The 21453-nt window shown below is 37.5% G+C and overlaps 1 protein-coding gene across 3 annotated transcripts in view; it reads left to right on the top strand.

Moving 5' to 3' along the window:
- Positions 1-21453, top strand: part of RBMS3 (RNA binding motif single stranded interacting protein 3) — a 714611-nt gene that overhangs the window by 309185 nt on the left and 383973 nt on the right. For all 3 annotated transcript variants that reach the window (XM_060022086.1, XM_060022083.1, XM_060022084.1), the window contains exon 4: positions 12197-12288. In XM_060022086.1, coding sequence (XP_059878069.1) covers positions 12197-12288 — 92 coding nt within the window. The remainder of the gene's footprint in view (positions 1-12196; positions 12289-21453) is intronic.

Genomic DNA, 21453 nt, shown 5'->3' on the forward strand with positions numbered 1-21453 from the left:
GACTTCAGACTATACTACAAAGCTACAGTAATCAAGACAATATGGTACTGGCACAAAAACTGAAATATAGATCAATGGAAGAGGATAGAAAGCCCAGAGATAAACCTACGCACCTATGGTCAACTAATCTATGACAAAGGAGGCAAGGATATACAATGTAGAAAAGACAGTCTCTTCAATAATTGGTGCTGGGAAAACTGGACAGCTACATGTAAAAGAATGAAATCCCTAACACCATACACAAAAATAAACTCAAAATGGGTTAAAGACCTAAATGTAAGACTGGACACTATAAAACTCTTAGGGGAAATCATAGGAAGAACACTCTTTGACATACATCATAGCAAGATCTTTTGACCTACCTCCTAGAGTAATGGAAGTAAAAACAAAATAAACAAATGGGACCTAATGAAACTTAATAGCTTTTGCACAGCAAAGGAAACTCTAAACAAGATGAAAAGACAACACTCAGAATGGGAGAAAATATTTGCAAGCAAATCAACGGACAAAGGATTAATCTCCAAAATATATAAGCAGCTCATGCAGCTCAATATTAAAAAAAAAACCTAATCATAAAAGGGCAGAAGACCTAAATAGACATTTCGCCAAAGAAGACATACAGATGGCCAAGAGGCACATGAAAAGCTGCTCAACATCACTAATTATTAGAGAAATGCAAGTGAAAACTACAATGAGGTATCACCTCACAGCAGTTAGAATGGATATCATCAGAAAATCTATAAACAACAAAGCTGTAGAGGGTGTGGAGAAAAGGGAACCCTCTTGCACTGTTGGTGGCAATGTAAATTGATACAGCCACTATGGAGAACAATATGGAGGTTCCTTAAAAAACTAAAAATAGAATTACCATATGACCCAGCAATCCGACTACTGGACATATCCAAAGAAAAGCATAATTCAAAAAGACACATGTACCCGAACATTCATTGCAGCACTATTTACAATAGCCAGGTCATGGAAGCAACCTAAATGTCCATTGACGAATGGATAAGGAAGATGTGGTACATATATATAATGGAATATTACTCAGCCATAAAAAGGAACGAAATTGGGTCATTTGTAGAGACATGGATGGACCTAGAGACTGTCATACAAAGTGAAGTATGTCAGAAAGAGACAAAAAAATATCATATATTAGCACATATATGTGGAATCTAGAAAAATGGTACAGATGAACTGCTTTGCAAGGCAGAAATAGAGACACAGATGAAGAGAACAAATGTATGGACCCCGAGGAGGGAAAGGGGGTGGTGGTGGTGGGATGAATTAGGAGATTGGGATTGACATATATACAGTAATATGTACAATATAGGTAACTAATAAGAACTTGCTGTATAAAAAAAATAAATTAAAAAAAAATAAAGGAAACCTCTCATGGAAGGCCACTCTGGGTCTGCTTGTAGAGCCACTTCCCTAGTGATCCACGTTCTGATCCTACTTAGGACCATTTTATATTGTAGTCACTGTTCCCTAAATTGCATCTCAACCAGCATCTTCTAGGATCATGAAATCCTAGTTTCTTTAGACAACCAGGATTCTTCCAGCAGGCTCTGCCTGTAAGAGGAAAGACCTCAGCTGTAAGTCATGGATCACCAGCTATCAGAGGGATTCAAAAGAGTTGGTGCAATCAGCTACTGTACCAATTTACAAATTACGGTCAAATTACCTTGGGAAAAACATGTCTTTGATTGTTGAAAAAGATTTCACTTTCAACTTATAAATGAATGTGCAGTCATGAGTATAATGGCATGACTATTCAAACTCTTGGCATCCTTTCTGAATCACAGAGCTGTAATTTTGCCTCGCAAGATCCTGATATATTTCCAAAATTCCTTTGAGATAGATCCAACTTAATTGCAATGAGAAAGAAAACGGGCTTCCAGTCCCTATATTTCAGGAGGGTATCGTTTGAATTTGATTTGACTGTTTTCTGATATCTTTGGTTTGTAATGCCTACGGGTCTTTCTTTGAAACATCTTTGAAAGAATCAAAACACTTAAGAAAAACCACTCTCTAAAGTCTAGGAGGCTTTGAAAATATTGCCTATTACTATTTTATTAATTAAAATCTTTCAAAATATTGGAATAAAATCAGTTTTGCAAAGTAGGAAACATTTGGCTGAGGCATAATGTAGAGCTCAGAAATCTTTAAGAAAGAGTTTGTCAATTGGGATGCTGAAAATAAGAGATTAATGGTATTTTAGAGATCCACATTTATCGACCAGGAAATGTAGCCACATGTGTTATTAAGAGAAAAAAAACCATAAAAATGTGTGTATAAAGTGGCACCATTTTGGTTAAAAATAAAGGAAAAAATAAGGTAACAATTTACTTAGCTTTAGGAGGTGGCATCATGGCTAATTTTTCTCCATATCAACTGAAATTTCCAATAAAATTGTATGACTTTTAAAATTAAAAGAAAACAAGACTCCTATTTATTTTTAAGGGAAAATGGACAATTGTGGAGCCATTTACAAAATCTTACAAATGTTTTTCATTTCATGATTTTTAATAGCAGAAATTATTTTATTTCTATATAAATCCCTAAGTGCTTCTAATACATACAAAAGTAAGAGCTCAAGAATTAGTTCTAGTTGTTTTTTCAAGTTAGAACACAGACGGACTCATTGGACAATTTCTTGGGAAGTTGGACCAGAGCATTAAGGTCTAGGTAGAAAAGAAATTTCATTTCATTGAATAATGTTTTGTTTGGCATGATTTTTATACTTTATTTTTAATCTTTTTAATCACATGCATGTGTTATTTTCAGTTGCCTACATGTACATTTAAGTTTCTTTGTTTTCTAGATTCTAATACAAAACTAGAATTGTATTTGGTATGTCAGGTGGGTTGGAGAGAAGTAATTTAGGGTCCAAGAGGATGTCAAAGCCACCACTTATAGTGACAGAGACAGTACTTGTGGACATTTATTTTAAATATTTGGAATTTGGCATATAAATATGTGACTGAAGACTGTTTCCAGTAAAACATGGGTATATGTTAGGAAATGCATGACTTATTAGACAGAAGCTTCCCGAGGGTTTCAAAGTGAGTTTTGTCAAAGATTTGGAAGTAGGAAATCATGGATGGAACCCTTTCCCAGGAAAATAATGGTGTTCAGAGGGACCCAGGGCTTGGTACAGAAATAGAGATGGATTGACAAGTCTGTGGAGGGACTAGCTAGATTGTAGACTGTAACAAAAACAAAGGTACACAGGTGCGCATGCCTCTTCAAAGGGTTACCTGTATGTAGGATTCACTTTCTCTTCCTTCCTTCTTGCAGTGAGCTGCTTAATGCATCCTTCTGGGTGCTTACCTAGTTGCACTACGGTGTCCACCCTCTAAAGGTGAATGTGCCATAGGGCAGGAGATGTCTCTGCTGTAGAAGGATGTGTAAGACTACAGACATGCTTTCCAGGCCATTGGCTGGAGGCATTGAGTGAGTGTGGATTAAAGTACTTGTGGGGGGGGGGGGAAGGGGAGATTGTTCTTCCATTGATCCTCACACACTGAGGCCATCAACTCTGCTCTTCTGATGGAGGAATAGTTTACAGTTTTACCTGCCTGTAAGGCCAGAGCAAAGAGAGGGGAGGAAAGATGGGCACCCAGGAATAAAACCATAGTTTTGCCTACTGTGGGCTAGGATTGCAGAGCTGTAATTAGAGTATTCAGATACAGCTTGCTTCCATCATACTTACAGACTCAGTGGAATTGTTATATCAATACCCTGGCCTGCTCCTGCGGCCACAATGCATTATACACTTACACATCCCACTGCTGTTGATGGCAGAGACACTTAGGACCAAAGGTTCACATGAGACATATATTTTATATGTGTCCTTGAACAAAGGAAAGGAAAACTTTGCAAGATGATTCACAGAGGTTAATCTATCCATTTACAGCCAAGCAGACTGCTCCCTTAATTTCTACAATATTATAATAAAATCATGGCTGGTTTAGTTGAAAACCTTGACAAATCAGTGAGTTTCTTTAATTTCAGTAAAGCATAATGATCTCTCTAAGCCCATTAAATAATGATCCTGATCCTAATTTTGACTTTATTCAGTAGAAAGAAGCAATTTCTCTCATTTAAAAATCATTTGAACAGGGTGACAAGGGAAGTGAGTTTTGGGTTTTGAATTTGTGTTTGGTTTAATAAGACTCTCTGTGCACCATAACTGGAATAAGAAGCGTCCCATTTTCAAGCGGCATTCCACTAAGTATGTTGCTTCCTAAATTCATCGTGTCTTTTGTAATTGTCTTATTCTGCAGGGAAATGCCACTTGGGACCTAAGTTTTTTTCCCTAGTCCTCACTTTTGTCGTTTGCTCTCAAAGTGTACTGAGTTTGCCCCCACCTGGAAGAAATATTTGCTATCTTAGAACACTAGCACTTTCTTTTCACCTTTTATGTGATACTAATTCCTCCCTATATTTTGTATTTAACTTAATGCGTTTCTATTATGCACAAAAACAGGAAAACAGAAAGATAGACTAATGCACACATAAATGTAGAATGTGGATAGTTTTACCATCATGCTGCTCAATGAGAAGGGACCTGACTCAGGTATTCAGCTCTGATGAGCAGAGCTGTGCACACAAAACCATGCATATTATACTCAATGAAAACATGCCATTTTGCATATGCTCACTGACGTAACCCCATGCATAAGAGGACCCACCACTGTATTTAAATGTCTTTATCTATCCTACTAGACCATAAACTCCCTGACAGGAAGGGCCATGTCAGAGTATCTTGGTTTTCCCTGCAGCATCGAACACACTATCTTCTTTGCACAGAGTAGATGTTTAGTAAATTAAGTAATAGTAATATATACCACATCGTCTTTATACAATGGACCATTACTCAGCCATAAAAAAGAATGAAATAATGCCATGTGCAGCAACATGGATGGACCTAGAGATGATCATACTAAGTGAAGTAAGTCAGAAAGAGAAAGACAAATACCATATGATATCACTTATATGTGGAATCTAAAACAGTGATACAAATGAACTTATTTACAAAAGAGAAACAGACTCACAGACATAGAAAACAAACTTATAGTTACCAGAGGAGAAGGGGATGGAGGAGGGATAAATTAGGAGTTTGGGATTAGCAGATACAAACTACTATATATAAAATAGGTAAACAACAAGGACCTATTGTATAGCACAGGGAACTATATTCAGTATTCTGTAATAAACTATAAAGGTATATATATTCAGAATATATATATTCTGAATTACTTTGCTGTACACCTGAAACTAACATAACATTGTAAATCAACTATATTTCAATTTAAAAATAATAAAAATTTAAAAATATAAAATAAAATTAAGATTAAATAATAATAATAGGAAAGTCACATCATGGTTCAAAAGTGTCCCATATAAACAGGTCAATTCTATTCCAAAAACTGATGTCTTATTTTAGTGTTCCTGGCACTAGAATATCAGAATGTTTAGGTAATTAAGCTCAGAAGTCAGGGGAAGAGAATGGAGCAATCTGTTTCCTGTATTGTGGACCCTGTTACCCACCTTATTTGCCTCTGTTTGCTAAGTGTGAAGGCTGCAGCCCTTTGCATAAGTACAGACACTGTTCTTTTCTGTATAAAATGGTTCCATCCTTTTTCCAAAGATGCTTCAAAGTGGAGGTCATTTCAGATTTTAATGGTTTGGATTCTTTTCCTCAAAATGAGCACTCTTGTCTTTGGCCTCTGCTTTCTAGCAGGATTTGTCTTTTGCCTTTTTTTTTTTTTTTTCCCACACATGTAAGTTAGGCTGCAGGGCTATTGCATTGTAGCATCCTTGCTTCATTGTAATGGTCAGTCACAGGACATCAGTGCGAAAGGAAATACTGAAGAAATGATTGGGTTTCCTTGTTAGTTTGGTTTTACAAGCATACATGTAGCAAAGAATTTATCAGTGCTGTCCTTCAACTACCTCCTTTGATCAACATAATGCAGCGAACTAGGAAATCCAATAATAAGAGCAGACATTTGGCAGTCATTCAACAGTTTAGGGATGTACAAAAAAATCGAAATACAGATGCCTGGAGGCAGCCTTGAGTCCAGCAGACTTCCAGGAAGCCTGCAAATCACTCTTTCCTTCCTGCAGGCCACCTTCTCTCCGTGCTCTGAGCTCAGATGACAGCCGCAGAATATTCTTAAGCCTAAGTAGAAAGAGGGGGGATTTATGGAAGGGCGATTCTTAAACATCTTCAGCTGTTAAATATGAGTGGAACTTCAGTGGAACCTGTGATTCCTAGACAAAGTGTTCACTTCTGTTTAAAAATCGTATTTGACTCACATCTGGATCGTCTTTGAAGGAAGTTGGGTGTTAACATCAAGCCATCTGTGTTTCAAGTGGGCTTTTATGACAGTCATTCTGCAGAAATATGAAATGTCGTGTGAGATTACACTCTGAGAGCGAGTCTCACTCGGCTCATGCCACCACACATCTGAACCAGGAATTCTGGTTTGTATCATTTCCCCCACATAAAGAACCATCCAAAGTTGGTAAATATGTAAGCAGTTTACATAGAGAATTTAAGGATCCAGTTGCAACACAGAAGTATAAAATTAACTGTTAAAGATGATAAAGATGATACCAAAGGGGAAATGTGGGGGAGGGATAAATTAGGCATTTGGGATTAACCTACACACACTAATATATATAAAGTAGATAACCAACAAGGACCTACTGTATAGCACAGGGAACTCTACTCAATATTCTGTAATAACCTATATGGGAAAAGAATCTGAAAGAGAATGGGTATACGTATATGTATAACTGAATCACTTTGCTATACACCTGAAACTAGCACAACATTGTAAATCAACTATACTCCAATGTAAAATAAAAATTAAATTTTAAAAAAGATGATAAAGAGACTTTTAACAAAATTCAAATGAATTGTCACACAGGGGTCCAGCTGAATGGCAAAGGTCACAGAGAAGCTGCTTACAGATAACACTGAAGAAACAAAAACAAAACGCTCTGGCAGTACCATTGTTTGTAGAACTCTGTCATAATTTCTTAATATATATATTTTTTCTTCTTTTTATAAAGTCACCAGGCTTATAGTGCAATAAAAATAACAAAACTTTAAATTAACACACCAAGTTTGAAGCATTTCGGGAAAGTATTGATTAGCTCTGCCAATGGAGTGGGTGCATTTGGTGAATGACCTAATTAGCATGGAGATGGTTCTTTCTTGCTGCTCTCTGCTTCCTGCTAATTGCAGAACTGCTGGCCTTGTCCCCCGACAAGGAAGGAAAACAAGTACAGGGGTGTGTGGAGAAAACAGTGACATTCAGTTTTCATTCATTTGAACCTGCTGCCAAGCTTAATTATGTAATTGAGGGAGACCAATGGCCTTTCAGTCACTGGGGCTGGTGTTTCCAATGGGTCCCATTTTATGGAGGATTTTAGCAGTTACCATAAAGCATTATTAGCTGGAGCTGAACTAATCTCCCTACCCTGCCTCTCACCAGATGTAGGTACAGAGGTTTCTGTTCCCGGGCTTGATGATTTGTAGTTAAGGAAAGCAAATTGAAACCAAATTGGAGTTGCTTTATTCCTTCGTAAAGGCATCATTATTCTCTAGGGGCAGCTTCGTATTTAATTTTGTTCCTTTCTGATTGCGATGTAGTATATGCTGTCACATAAGAGTCAAGAATGCAATGTTTATTTCCAGAATTGTGGTGTGTTTTTTTGGGGGGTGGTGCTTGAGACATTTTACCTCTGCTTGTTCATTTTAATTGGTGAAAGTAAGTTTGTATGAAAAACACAGAACTCAGTGAAACGTTTATTCTTTATTTATAACTTTGCTTCCCAGGAGCCTTCAGGAGAGGAGATATTTTGCACTTAGGGGCCTCTCTTCTTGCTGGCATGATGGCTCTTTGGAAAGACACTCTTCTCGAAGTTCACCCATAACTTCCCCAATTCAGACAAGGCTCAGGGTGTCTCCTGCCCTCACAAGGATTTCTTCTGTTTGGATTGGAGTTCAGCCCTGGAGAACAGCATCTTGATTTTGTAATATCCTGTGTGATGTGTGTAGTGGAAAAAATGGAGGAAGCCACACTGTGATAGAGGCCGAGAGTCATGAAATCCTTGGTGGCGTCACTGGGTGGCAACGTGGCTAAGCCAGAGCCCTGGCTGCTTGGCATTTATATTGTTCTTTAGAGTCAAAATGTATTAACAGACATTTTTATTAGTTAATCTCCACTGTAGTCCCATGAAGTAACTTAGCATCTTTTAAACATGGTTTCAATTAATTTCGACAAATGTTTATTAAGCTCAGGCTATGTCCCAGAAACAAAGATATACAAAGAAATAACACCTGGTAATCGAGACTGCTCTTTTTTTCTTCCTTCCAGTTACAATGGGCCAAGGGCAAAGTCCCTCTTTTAGCAAAGGATAGCACTTCATTCATGTTCTAGAACCCCTCACACTTCCACCTTCTCAGGAACATTGCCCTATAAATTATCCCCTTCTCTGCCTGAAGCTTTAATCTCTTGACTTCTGCTTGATCTTTCTTATCAACATTCAAAAGTGCCAAGAACAGTATCTATCTCATAGTAGGGGCAACAAATAAATATTTGTTGAATAACTTGAATGAATATTCAGCAGTACTGTACCCTGGCTTCACACTGAAACCACCCGGGGAATAGACACACATGTGTGTGTGCAAACACCTTGGCCACATTCCCAAAGACACTGATTTCATTTTCCTGGGGGTGAGAAGTGAGCATTGGTCATTCTTTTAGCTCCCGAAGTGCATCTAGCATGCAGCGAAGGTTGAAAACCATAGCATCTCCTATCTTAAAACCAACGAACACAAATAGCTCCTTTGACTTCATATCCCCCTCGAGCTAAAGCTGGCTATTAATTCTCCTTCCCAGCAGCATAATGGCAAAGCAGACTGTAAACACTCTTTACCTCCCTTAGTCTTGCTCTTCAACTACTCAAGCAGACTTCAGTCGCCTCCACTGGCCTGTAGCCAAGCATGAAAAGAAGTCCATGATATACACTACTGTATATAAAATAAACAACAAAGACCTACCTATAGCACAGGGAACTATACATCACAGTGTCTTGTAATGGCCTATAATGGAAAAGAATCTGAAGCTGTACACCTGAAACTAACACAATATTATAAATCAACTCTAGTTAAATAAAGAAGTCCATGCTCCTGAAACATTGGGTCTCTCAAGCTCCCATCTTGCTCTCACTCTCAGTGGCATTTGACACCGTCAGTCTCTCTGTCCTGCTTGGGAAGCTTTCTTACCTTGGCTATGAGACATCTTATTCCCTTTGTATTTCCTTCTTTCCCTCTGATTCTCCTTCAGCCTCCTTTGCAATCTCATTTTCCTATCTGACACGTCAGTGGTGAAGTTCAGCTCCAAACCTGGGCTCTTTGTTTCTACTTACACCAGGCACTTTTGTCTTTTTCTGTTTCTGTAAATCATATCTTCATGCTGTTGATCTCCTAGTTTATATTTCCAATCTTATTCCCTTTTCTGAGAACCAGCCTAATATATCCAGCTGCTATTTGACATTTTTACTTAGATGTCTCACAGGCATTTGTGGCTCACCATGCCTCAAACCAATATTTTAATTTTCCCTCTCCCCTGTTTGTTCCTCCTCCCAGCTCCCCATTTCTATAGATCACATCTCCACCCACCCATTGGCTTATGCTGAAAAAGCTGTAGTAATCCTTGTCGCCTGTATCTCCCCTACTCCCACCCAGTCCATCCATCACTGGGTCCTGTTAATTCTGCCTCCAGAATGTAACTCAGACCATCCATTGCATCCTGTCCATTTCATGGCCAGCTGTCATTTGTTCAGATTGCTGTAATAGCCCCTAAGTTATCTCCCTGATTCCACTCTTGCTACCTGCCTCCCCCAAAACCAATACCATCTTTAAGACAAGCCAGCTAGAGTGATAGTTTAAGAAATGCAGGTCATCCCATGGCACTGCTTCCTTAAAACTTTCAATAATGAACAATCAATCATCAGATTCTGTGGTATATGATCTCATTTACTTTCAGGGAAGGCATACCGATTTGTAATTATAGATTCATTTGTATGGTTATTTGTTTTATGTCCATCTCCCAACTCAACTATAAGCTGCGTAAGGGTGGGAACTGGGTTTTTTTTTTTTTCACTACTCTATACCCTGTACCTGGCAAAATGCCTGACATAGAATTTCCTTATTGAATGAAAGAATGAGCCTGCAAACAGATGAGGAAGACTGACCAAAGCATGAGGTGGGAGGGGTGCCTTGTCAAACCTTATGTAGCCCGTTCTGCTGAGAACTCAACCACTCCATGAATAAGTGTACTGACTGAATGAGCTGGGTTGAATTCTTTTACGGGATTGTTTTATTTCATGTGCTAACCTCAGAGTCTAAGGGATTTTCAAGAATTGTGTCCTCTCTCTGGTGGGTTTCAGGGGCTTCTAGAAATAGTTTGCAAAATAAGATTATAAAGCAGTTCATAGTACAGTATATTTGGAAAGGGCCTTGCTTCACATCCTGGCTCTACTGATTAAGCAGCTCGTGATTTGGGACCAGTCTTGTCCCCTGGCTTAAGCTTCAGTTTCTCTATTTATATACGTGAACAGGCAGGACAGTAGTACATGTATTATTATCATTTCATCAGGTGTCAACACATCACCCACTCAGGGCAGTTGCTGGAACATAGGAGATAAAGTCTGCATTTTAGTTTTATCTTCCTCTCCCTCTAACTCTACTTCTTGACGTATTTTGTTCTTTTTCCTCTTTTTCTTTCTGCTTTTTCCCTCATCTTACTCATCTTAGTGGGTGGTAATACTCATATTAGTCACATAGTTTGAATTTTGTGGGAAGAAAGGAATTAGCAATACTGACAGAGCAGGCTTCCTTTTGGATTCGAAATACAAATTTCCCAGTTTCTCTGCCCAGCTTTTCAAGAGCATTTGATGGTACACTGATGTGTAACAAGTTCATTTTAGGTTAACATGCTGGGAGGGAGAAGAAGAAGAAGAGATTCAAGGGGAGAAAATTAAAAAGTTAATTACAAGAAACAACTTGGTAATTGAATTCCCTTTCACTCTTTGGTTTATTTTAGTAGTGGGGGGGGCATGGTCACAGTGCATGGTTAGTAGGTTTGCCTTAGCAGTTCCCCTCAAAACTTCTAAATGAGAAAAATATTGGAATACAGAGCAAATCCCTGCCTGACAGCTGAGGAGAGGAGCAGGATACGTATGGTGGGCACTGAGTGCCAAACACTCATTCTTGAGCATTTTTATTTTGAAATATCCTTGGCAGCTGAAATTACTGTTAGGCTAAGTCCTGAACTAATATCAGCTATTTTATGGGTATGCAAAATCCCCTTTTCATTTATTCTGTTTTACTGGCTGTTTCTTTGGCCTCACTCTGTACACACACACACACACACACACACACACACACACACACACACAGGCACACAATCAGAGAACAGTATAGGCAACTCTTGTACCCTTTTCAGATTATACTTAAGTAACAAATATGTGACATGGGTCTTTGTTTCTTATTTTTAAAAGACGCTTGAATATTTCTGTATTTACTCACTCTTTATCACAGGTTCCTTAACAGTCAAATCGTTTATTTAGGATGTTATGTTTGAGAGAAACGAGGTCTGTAATGACTTAACACAAGCTTGGAAATCAACTGGAACTAGTTTCAAACCTCCCTGGACTCATTCATAACCTTCATTCGTTCATGTAGTCAACATGCATTTATTGAATGCCTACTGAATACCAGAAACTGTTGAGGTTGCTTGTACTAACTTCATGCTGGTTCTATCATGGCTTTTATTACCGTCAGTTGTTTTGAAAACTAACTTTTTTTTTTTGAAAATTAACTTTCGAGATAAACTTCTCTTTATTTTTCAGCATTTTGTGTTCCTCATTCTTGCAGCAAATCCACTGAAGAAAGAAGAACATGGTTAAATAATATATTACCTTACTCACCAAATTAGTCTAAATCAGCTTGCTGATTACATAACCAATATCAAAAGCAACCTCTAGAAAATAAGCGAGTGACTATTTTATGTTGAATGATATTGTGGTATCTTTCCTGACATGTTAAGGGCCATAGATTGAGGTCTATGGTTCAATACTAACCAGGGTCTTTGTGTTTTCACAGGGTATGGTTTTGTAGATTTTGACAGTCCGGCAGCTGCACAGAAAGCGGTAGCGTCTCTCAAGGCAAATGGCGTGCAGGCACAAATGGCCAAGGTAAGAATGGTGTTTCGATTCTGACTTTTTTTTCTTTTGTGATCATATATTTTTCCACTGCCATGAGCTGAATCGAATTGGAGTTTGCAACAATTTGGATTATGTTTACTTGTTAGGGAAAATAAGAAACCCCATGATAGCCTTGGCTTGGAAGAATCTGGCTAGTTTATTTCATTAATTCTTTGTATATATTTATTAATGTTCTCCTTTATTATAGTAACTTTATTAGTGATTTAAAGGCACTTGTGAAGTGCTCTGTTTTACCCCAGACCAGAGCGGTGTGTGTATACGCATGTGTGTATCTGGGGCTTTCACCAGTAAACAGTTTTGGAGGAGTACAGTTCTCAGTAAGATGTCTTTGATAAACTACGTGTTGAAAACTCCCTCACTCTCATGCTGCGGAGAGCCAATCGCTGAATGATGGGGTGGTCTAATCTGTGCAGGGAGATAAGTTTAACACAAATGTATGTTGTCTGTATTGCTAGAATTTCACTTCGGCCGTTATAAATAGAGTTTTCTTAGATAATAATTTCCTAAATATTAATCATTTTCAATATGCTGTGATTGTTTTGTAAAACAAGTAGTTTGGAACTTTCTACCTGACATTATAATGCACTTTTATATTCAAGAAAACAAATAAAATCATTTATAATAGTTTTGTATCCTGATTGAAGTGGTAAATACAAGAATCTACAGATATGATAAAAGTGACATGCACACATATTGTGCACACAATGTCAACTTCCTGGTTTCGATATTGTACTAAAATTATGTAAGATATAACCTTTGAGGAAACTGGGTGGAGGGTACAGGGGATCTCTCTATACTATCGTCCTGTAAATCTATGATTATTTCCAAATAAAAAGTTTAAAAAATTAGTTATAGCATAGGGATGCTTGGTACATATTTGTTTTAAAATAATGGTCATTTTGGACCATTAATTATTCACATGCAACTTAAGTTTTCTGATTACTACCAGTGAATGTGTTGATCTTTGGATTCTCAAAAGTTAGGTAGAAAAGCCAATAGATCTTGAAATCCTGATCTAATGCTTTTATGCCATATTTATGTATACACTTACTCTTAACTATTCCCACAGAGAGCTGAGTTATATTGACTAAGTTGTCAAATTTTTGGTCATTTGGATTTTATTATCATTGCTAAAATTCTCTGATGACATTTTCCAATTTCAGCATCCAATAACTAGAGGTGGTATATTTGGTTTTCTTCATCTTCAGTTGTCTTCTAGCAAGCTGATACCTCCCCTATCTGTTAACCTTTTGTTGTGGGTCACTTCCCGTAGAGATTACTTTGGTGGACTCATTGCCCTTTATGACACCTTAATTGTTTTTCAAGGTGGGATAAATTAGAATTTAAAATCTTTCAGCTGTGTATTTCTTATCATGATTGTGCCTGGAAGTTTTGAATTTGGTCATGAACTAAGATTGATGAAGTTAATCTTTGTAATTAATAAGGGAATTACATACGTGTCTTGGTTTAAAGGTTACTTGACAAGAGTCAAGTTACTTGGCCACTTAAGCTGTGGCTTCTTATGCCCAGCAAACAAGTGATAAAATTACAGTGGTTAGGTGTATGCAAAATATAAATTGAATTTCAACTGAAAGGCAGAACCTATTGACAAGAAAATGATGAAAAACATGCTCAAGAAAAACCCTTGTTATTGACATATCTTTGATCTAGTCTATGGATACACTGCCAAATTTTGGAAATTGCTAGATTGTGGCAGTTTAGAAATAATGATTACAGTCTGTATAATCTCCACTGTTTCAAATGTCCTCAGAACACACACACACACACACACACACACACACACACATAGTGTTATTTGTTGGATAAAAACCACTTTTATCTTGCGCAAGAGGAAAAGAAAGTTGTCTTTGATTTTATAACTACTGAGGATCCATTGTGAATATTTTCCCTCTGTTTCTGAGCATTTTGGTACACAAGGAATCTCTCTCTCTCTCTCTCTCTTTATTTTTCACATACACACACACACACCAACCACTGGTATCTCATCTAGACAGAAAACTATCAAAGGGAAAATATTTTAAAGAGCTTCTAAAAAATCAGTAATTATAGTCAGCATCTTGACCCTTCCCCATGCCCACTATACACAGTAAGGAGATTCCAACTGGGATGCTTAAAGGCACTTATTTTATTTCTGGAGTTGCTTACAGATCTCTACCTTATCAACTATGCTGTCTGTGGAGGAGATTCTTATTCCCTTTTTCCTCACTGATTTTGAATGTAAAGCCCAGAGCTGTAGATCTACATCTGCCTACTGGAAAACTTTCAGCAGTAAATGACTCTGTAATTGAACTACTGGAAGCAAGTAAATAGCCTCCCTTTGACAATGAAATGGAACAAGCTTGACCACCTGTATTAGTAGATTTCTCACTGCGCTATTGGATTTCATGGCCTTATCCCCTGGTGATAATTGTTTATTATCATATAAACCTGCAGTCTGCAAGGTGTGGGAAACTTGCACTACATTTTTTGCCGTTTAAGTATCTACTGAATTGCCACCTGCATCCTTGTTCTTATCAATATCCTACTCTGCAGTCTGTGGGGCCAGATTTTAATAACTCCAGGATTTTTGAGCAAAAATGCCACAAATAACCGAGGTTCCCAATAGCAACCTGGAGCAAACATGAAATGCTCCAAGTGAATCACTTTATTTAGCTAACTTACTCCAATGTGTGCATATGAAATAGTCAACTGATTTGTCAACAAGGAGGAATTAATAACTCATCCAGTAAGTGGTAATTGATTAATAATGTATAGCCATTAACATAGACTGACATTTTCTGTGTACTTGCTGTTCTGCCAGAAAGGGTTTTTAGGGATCAAAGGGTGTTTCTTTTAGGAGAGCAGATTTAAAATATTTTATTAATACATAGTGATTAAGAGCATATGTTTGGAGGGAGATATACTTGGCCTTGAATCCTGGCTCTCATACCACCTGGCTGTGTGACCTTGTCTAACTTATTTAAATACCTCTGAAATTCTCCAATAATAATACTTAGTTTATAGGACTGCTGTGAAAATTAACTAAAAATAAACACAAAGAATTTAGTATAGTGTTTAGATTACAATTCAATACATGTTAATTATTCAATAAATATTGTTATGCACTAAATTCAAATTTGTTACTGAACTTTCTATAAATCCTGATATATGCTTTAAGTGTTACTTTATTTAAAAAGTTTTCTGAAATATACAATCAATAGGATCAACGGACAAACATTTTTTTTTTTTTTTTTTTTTTTTTTTTTTTTTGTGGTACGCAGGCCTCTCACTGTTGTGGCCTCTCCAGTTGCGGAGCACAGGCTCTGGATGCGCAGGCTCAGCGGCCATGGCTCACGGGCCCAACCGCTCCACTGCATGTGGGATCTTCCCGGACCGGGGCACGAACCCGCGTCCCCTGCATCGGCAGGCGGACTCTCAACCACTGCGCCATCAGGGAAGCCCTAAGAATTTTTTTTTTTTTTTTTTTTTTTTTTTGGAGTACGTGGGCCTTTCACTGTTGTGGCCTCTCCCATTGAGGAGCACAGGCTCCGGACGTGCAGGCTCAGTGGTCATGGCTCACGGGCACAGCCAATCTGCAGCATGTGGGATCTTCCCGGACCAGGACACGAACCTGTGTCCCCTGCATCGGCAGGCGGACTCTCAACCACTGCGCCACCAGGGAAGCCCCGGACAAACATTTTTATTGCTTGCTAAGTGCCAGGCACTGTGCTAGGTGTTGGAGAATCAACACTGAATAAAACTGCTTTCTTATTCTGGATTTTCAGCATATGATTTATCTCCTGGGATTGCTACAGCTCTGGATTAAAAATATTGGTTGTTGCTACTCTTGCCAATTTTAGGGGATTTAAAAGATAGTCATTTGCCAAGGAATATGTCTCAAGCATAAAAGGAAAAGAGCTGAGAAAAACCAACTAACGATAGCTTACCTTGTAGGTGTTTATTTTACTCATTAAGAAAGCTGTAGATAAGCAATGAAGGGCAAAATGTTTTGGGTGCCATCAAGGGTCGAGGCTGCTCTGTGATTCTTTATATGTGGCTTTCATCCGTACATTTACATGTTCTTTTCTAAAGTACCACTTATTATATCCACATTTAAGCCAGGAAAAAGAAAAGGGCAAAAGGCTGAAGAATCATAAGGCTGATTCTGAAGTTTTAAAAGCTTTTCCAGAATCCTAGCTCAGGAACTTATGTTTACATCTCAATGGCCAAAACTGAGTCATATGGTTTCCCCCTTAGCTGCAAGAGATTCTAGGATGATGAGCATTTTAGCTTCTTGGCCTATAGTAGAGAAAATTAAGGGTCATTTATCTCCCTGGCTCTCCAACGTACACAAACCCGTTCTTCCCATTTATACATTTTGGGTGACATGCATTCATTCTTTCCTGAAGGGAGCCCACCTCAAAGCCTCACCCTGTGACCACATCTGGGGATGACATCATCTCCATCAGACCCAGACTCAGCTGCTCCTCTTGGCTTAGCAACTCATAGCTTTAAAAAACAAGTTATCTGTCTGTACTCCCACGATATAGAACGACAGAGAAACAACAGGAAGCATGAATCCAAGGGAAAACTACCACTTGGGAATAGAGAGAATGGAAAACAAACAGAAATCACTGATACTAATACATATCAAATTCTGCTGGGCAGGAGTAGAATTCTTGGTTTGTCAGTGTAGGATGTTCCTTGGTTAACCAGTTGCATCACCCATGTCTGCCATTCAGATGGGTCTTCCTTGCCCACTATCCCCCAGGGTCTCATGGTGGCCTCCCTGGAGGGCTGCATAGTTTTAGAAACTGAGTTTTTCTGGATGTAAATTTGGAGGCTCTGGAATGGCTCCACAGTCACCAATTATCACCAGCCAAGCCTTGAGTAACCTCAGGCTTAGCAGGCCTCTTTCTTATTTGCTTTCTGTCAATTCCAAGCATGAGAAAACAGAACACATCTCTTTCCCCTGCAGGGAAGGAGTCACCCCCTCCTCAGGGCCTTTAGATAAGGCTTTATCAGGTCTACAACAAAGACCGACATTCCAGTCACTAACGGTGGTTCATTCCACTGTGGTATATGTAGAAGAAATCAAAGTTAAATGATCACCAAAGAGACCAAGTATCCAAGAGGATTTCGGACCATCGGAAATAATATAAAGACATTGTGTCAACCATTAGGATAATAAAATAATACCGTGTCAACCATTGTAGCGAACCAGATTGGTACCAGAGTAAAGGAATTCTTTTTTATAAATCAGTGACCTTAATCATAGTTCTTTTGGGGGAAAAAATCATTTAATTTGAGATCAGAAGAGATCATTAAAAAAAATCAATGAATATAGGAAAATAAATTCTGTAAATTCAAATATGTGTATGCATACAATTAATTTTTTAAAATGCATCACTTCTGTGGAGTCCTAACAGTTATATTCCAGTAGGAGAATTTTAGCTAATGAAAGAAGGACCTATTCCATAGAATATTCTAGACTTTTTTTCTGAAGTTCAACCACTAGCCTCATGATGTTGTCTATCAAAGCTACTCTTCTGAATGTAGAGGCACATACCAGGCTTCCTCAGCCAGACTCTTTCGGCCTATGACAATAATAATATTGCTTTTACTCTGGTTTTATTGCTTGGCTTTTATCATTTCCAGGTATATGAGAGTAAGAAGGCTATTTGATGTCCAGGGATCACTACATTGGTGGGACCTGCTGGTAAACCAGCAAAACAAGGAAATTTCTCAAAGGCTTTCACGTACGAAGGAGAGAGGCATTGTTCAAGGGAAATTTTAGTAACCATGGAAGATGTTGCTTCCTGTGACTGGGTGGAATAGTCAATCAATACATTTTATTTATTCCTAAGTATTGCATTCTCTTTGATGTGAATGGGATTGTTTTCCTTCTTTCTTTTTCAGCTATTTTATTGTCAGTGTATAGAAAAACAACTGATTTCTATATGTTGATTTTGTATCCTGCAACTTTACTGAAGTCATTTATTAGTTCAAACAGTTTTTTAGTGGAGTCTTAGGGATTTCTGTATATAACATCATATCATCTGTAAACAAAGACAGTTTTACTCGTTCCTTTCCAATTTGGATGCCTTTTCTTTTTCTTGCCTAATTGCTCTGTCTAGGACTTCCAGCACTGTGTTCAAGAATAGTGGTGAGTGTGCCCACCTGTGTCTTTTTCCTGATCTTAAAGGAAAAACTTTGAACCTTTATCATTGAGTATGATGTTAGCAGTGGGCTTGTCATATATGACCTTTATTATGTTGAAGTATGTTCCTCCTATACCTAATTTGTTTAGAGTTTGCCATGAAAGGATGTGTATTTTGTTATTATTGCTATAAACTTCTCTTAGAACTGCTTTTTTTGCATCCATTGAGTTTTGGCATGCTGTGTTTCTCTTCCAGTTTTTTTCAAGATATATTTTTTTATTCTACTTTTGATTTCTTCTTTGACCCATTGATTTTTCAGGAGTATGTTGTTTAATTTCCTCATATTTGTGAATTTTTCAGTTTTCCTTCAATTACTGACTTCTAGTTTCATAACACTGTAGTTGAAAAATATACTTGGTATGATTTCAGTTTTCTTAAATTTGCTTAGATTTATTTTTTTATCTGACGTATCCTAGAGAATGTTTCTTGTGTGCTCGAGAAGAATGTGTATTCTGCTGCTGTCAGATGGAATATATTTTTTCTATATTTGTCTTTTAGGTCCATTTGGACTAAGGTATACTTTAATTCAGTGTTTCCTTATTGATTTTCTGTTTGGATGATCTATTTGTTGTTGAAAGTGGGATAATATAGTCCCCTACTATTATGGTATTGTACCTATTTCTCCCTTCAGAAATTAGGATTTGCTTAATATAATGTTGGTGCTTTGATGTCAATGCATATATATTCATGATTGTTACATATCCTTGATGAATTGACCCCTATTTATCATTATACAATGACCTTCTTTGTCTCCTGTTACTATTTTTGACTTAAAGTTTACTTTGTCTGGCATAAGTATAGGTATTCCTGTTCTCTTGATTTCACTTGCATCAAATATATTTTTCCATCCCTGCACTTTGAGAGTATGTGTGTCCTTAAAATTGAAATGAATCTCTTGTAGGCAGCAGTTAGCTAGGTCTTTTAATCCAGCCAGCCACTCTATGCCCTTTGATTAGAGAATTTAAACCATGTACATTTATAGTAATTATTGATAGGTAAGGACTTACTGTCATCTTATTAATTGTTCTAGCTGTTTTGTAGTGCCCTTGTTCCTTTCTTCTTCTCTTGTTGCCTTCCTTTGTGAATTGATGATTACCTGTAGTGGTATGTTTTGATTCCCTTTTCTTTATCTTTTGTATATCTACTGTAGGTTTTGCTTTGCTTTGAAGCTTACATAAAATATCTTATAATAGTCTACTTTATCCTGATAACAACTTAACCTCACTTGCACACAAAAACTTCTTCTCACTTCCTTTTATATTTTTGATGTCACAATTTACCTCTTTTTATATGGTGTATTCGTTAAGAAATTACTATAGATATAGATGTTTTTAATACCTTTGTTCTTTGACTTTTATACTAGAGTGAAGTGGTTAACACACCACCATATTATAGTATTATTCTAAATTTGACTATATGCTTACTTTTACCAGTGCAGTGTATATATTCATATGTTTTCATGCTACTTTCATTTCAGCTTGAAGAACCCCTTTGTGCATTTATTGAAAGACAAGTCTAGTAATGATGAACCCCCTCAGCTTTATTTTGTGAGGAAAATCTTTATCTCTCTTTCATTTCCAAAAGAGAACTTTGCCAGTATAGAGTATTCTTGACTGGCAGGTTTTTATTTCTTTTACTGCTTTGAATATATTTTCCTTCTCTCTCCTGGCCTATAAGATTCCTACTGAGAAATTTGCCGATAGCCTTATCAGGGTTACCCTGTAAATTACAAGATTCTTTTTTCTTTCTGCTTTTAAGGTTCTCTTTGTCTTTGATTTTTGACAGTTTCATTAAATGGTCTTAGAGAAGATCTTTTAAGTTAAGTTTGTTCGGTGACCTATGAGCTTCATGAACTTGAGTATCCAAATCTGTCCTCAGATTTGGGGAGGTCTCCATCATTCTTTCTTTTTTTTTTGAATTTTATTTTATTTATTTTTTTGTACAGCAGGTTCTTATTAGTTATCCATTTTATACATATTAGTGTATATATGTCAATCCCAAACTCCCAATTCATCACACCACCACCACCCCTGCCACTTTCCCCCTTTGGTGTCCATACGTTTGTTTGTTCTCTACATCTGTGTCTCAATTCCTGCCCTGCAAACCATTTCATCTGTACCATTTTTCTAGGTTCCACATATATGTGTTAATATATGATATATGTTTTTCTTTTTCTGACTTACTTCACTCTGTATGTCAGTCTGTAGATCCATCCACGTCTCTACAAATGACTCAATTTCATTCATTTTTATGGCTGAGTAATATTCCATTATATATATGTACCACATCTTTAACCATTCATCTGTCAGTGGGTATTTAGGTTGCTTCCATGTCCTGGCTATTGGAAATAGTGCCACAATGAACATTGGGGTGCATGTGTCTTTTTGAATTATGGTTTTCTCTGGGTATATGCCTGGTAGTGGGATTGCTGGGTCATGTGGTAATTCTATTTTTAGTTTTTTAAGGAACCTCTATACTGTTCTCCATAGCAGCTGTATCAATTTACATTCCCACCAACAGTGCACGAAGGTTCCCTTTTCTCCACACTCTCTCCAGCATTTGTTGTTTGTAGATTTTTTTGATGATGCCCATTCTAACTGGTGTGAGGTGATACCTCATTGTAGTTTTGATTTGCATTTCTCTAATAATTAGTGATGTTGAGCAGCTTTTCATGTGCTTCTTGGCCATCTGTATTTCTTCTTTGGAGAAATGTCTGTTTAGGTCTTCTGCCCATTTTTGGGTTGTTTGTTTTTTTAATATTGAGCTGCGTGAGCTGTTTATATATTTTGGGGATTAACCCTTTGACCGTTGATTTGCTTGCAAATATTTTCACCCATTCTGAGGGTTGTCTTTTCGTCTAGTTTGTAGTTTCCTTTGCTGTGCAAAAGCATTGAAGTTTCATTAGGTCCCATTT

This window comes from Delphinus delphis, chromosome 10 (assembly GCF_949987515.2).
Source record: "Delphinus delphis chromosome 10, mDelDel1.2, whole genome shotgun sequence".
Taxonomy (NCBI): Eukaryota; Metazoa; Chordata; class Mammalia; order Artiodactyla; family Delphinidae; genus Delphinus; species Delphinus delphis.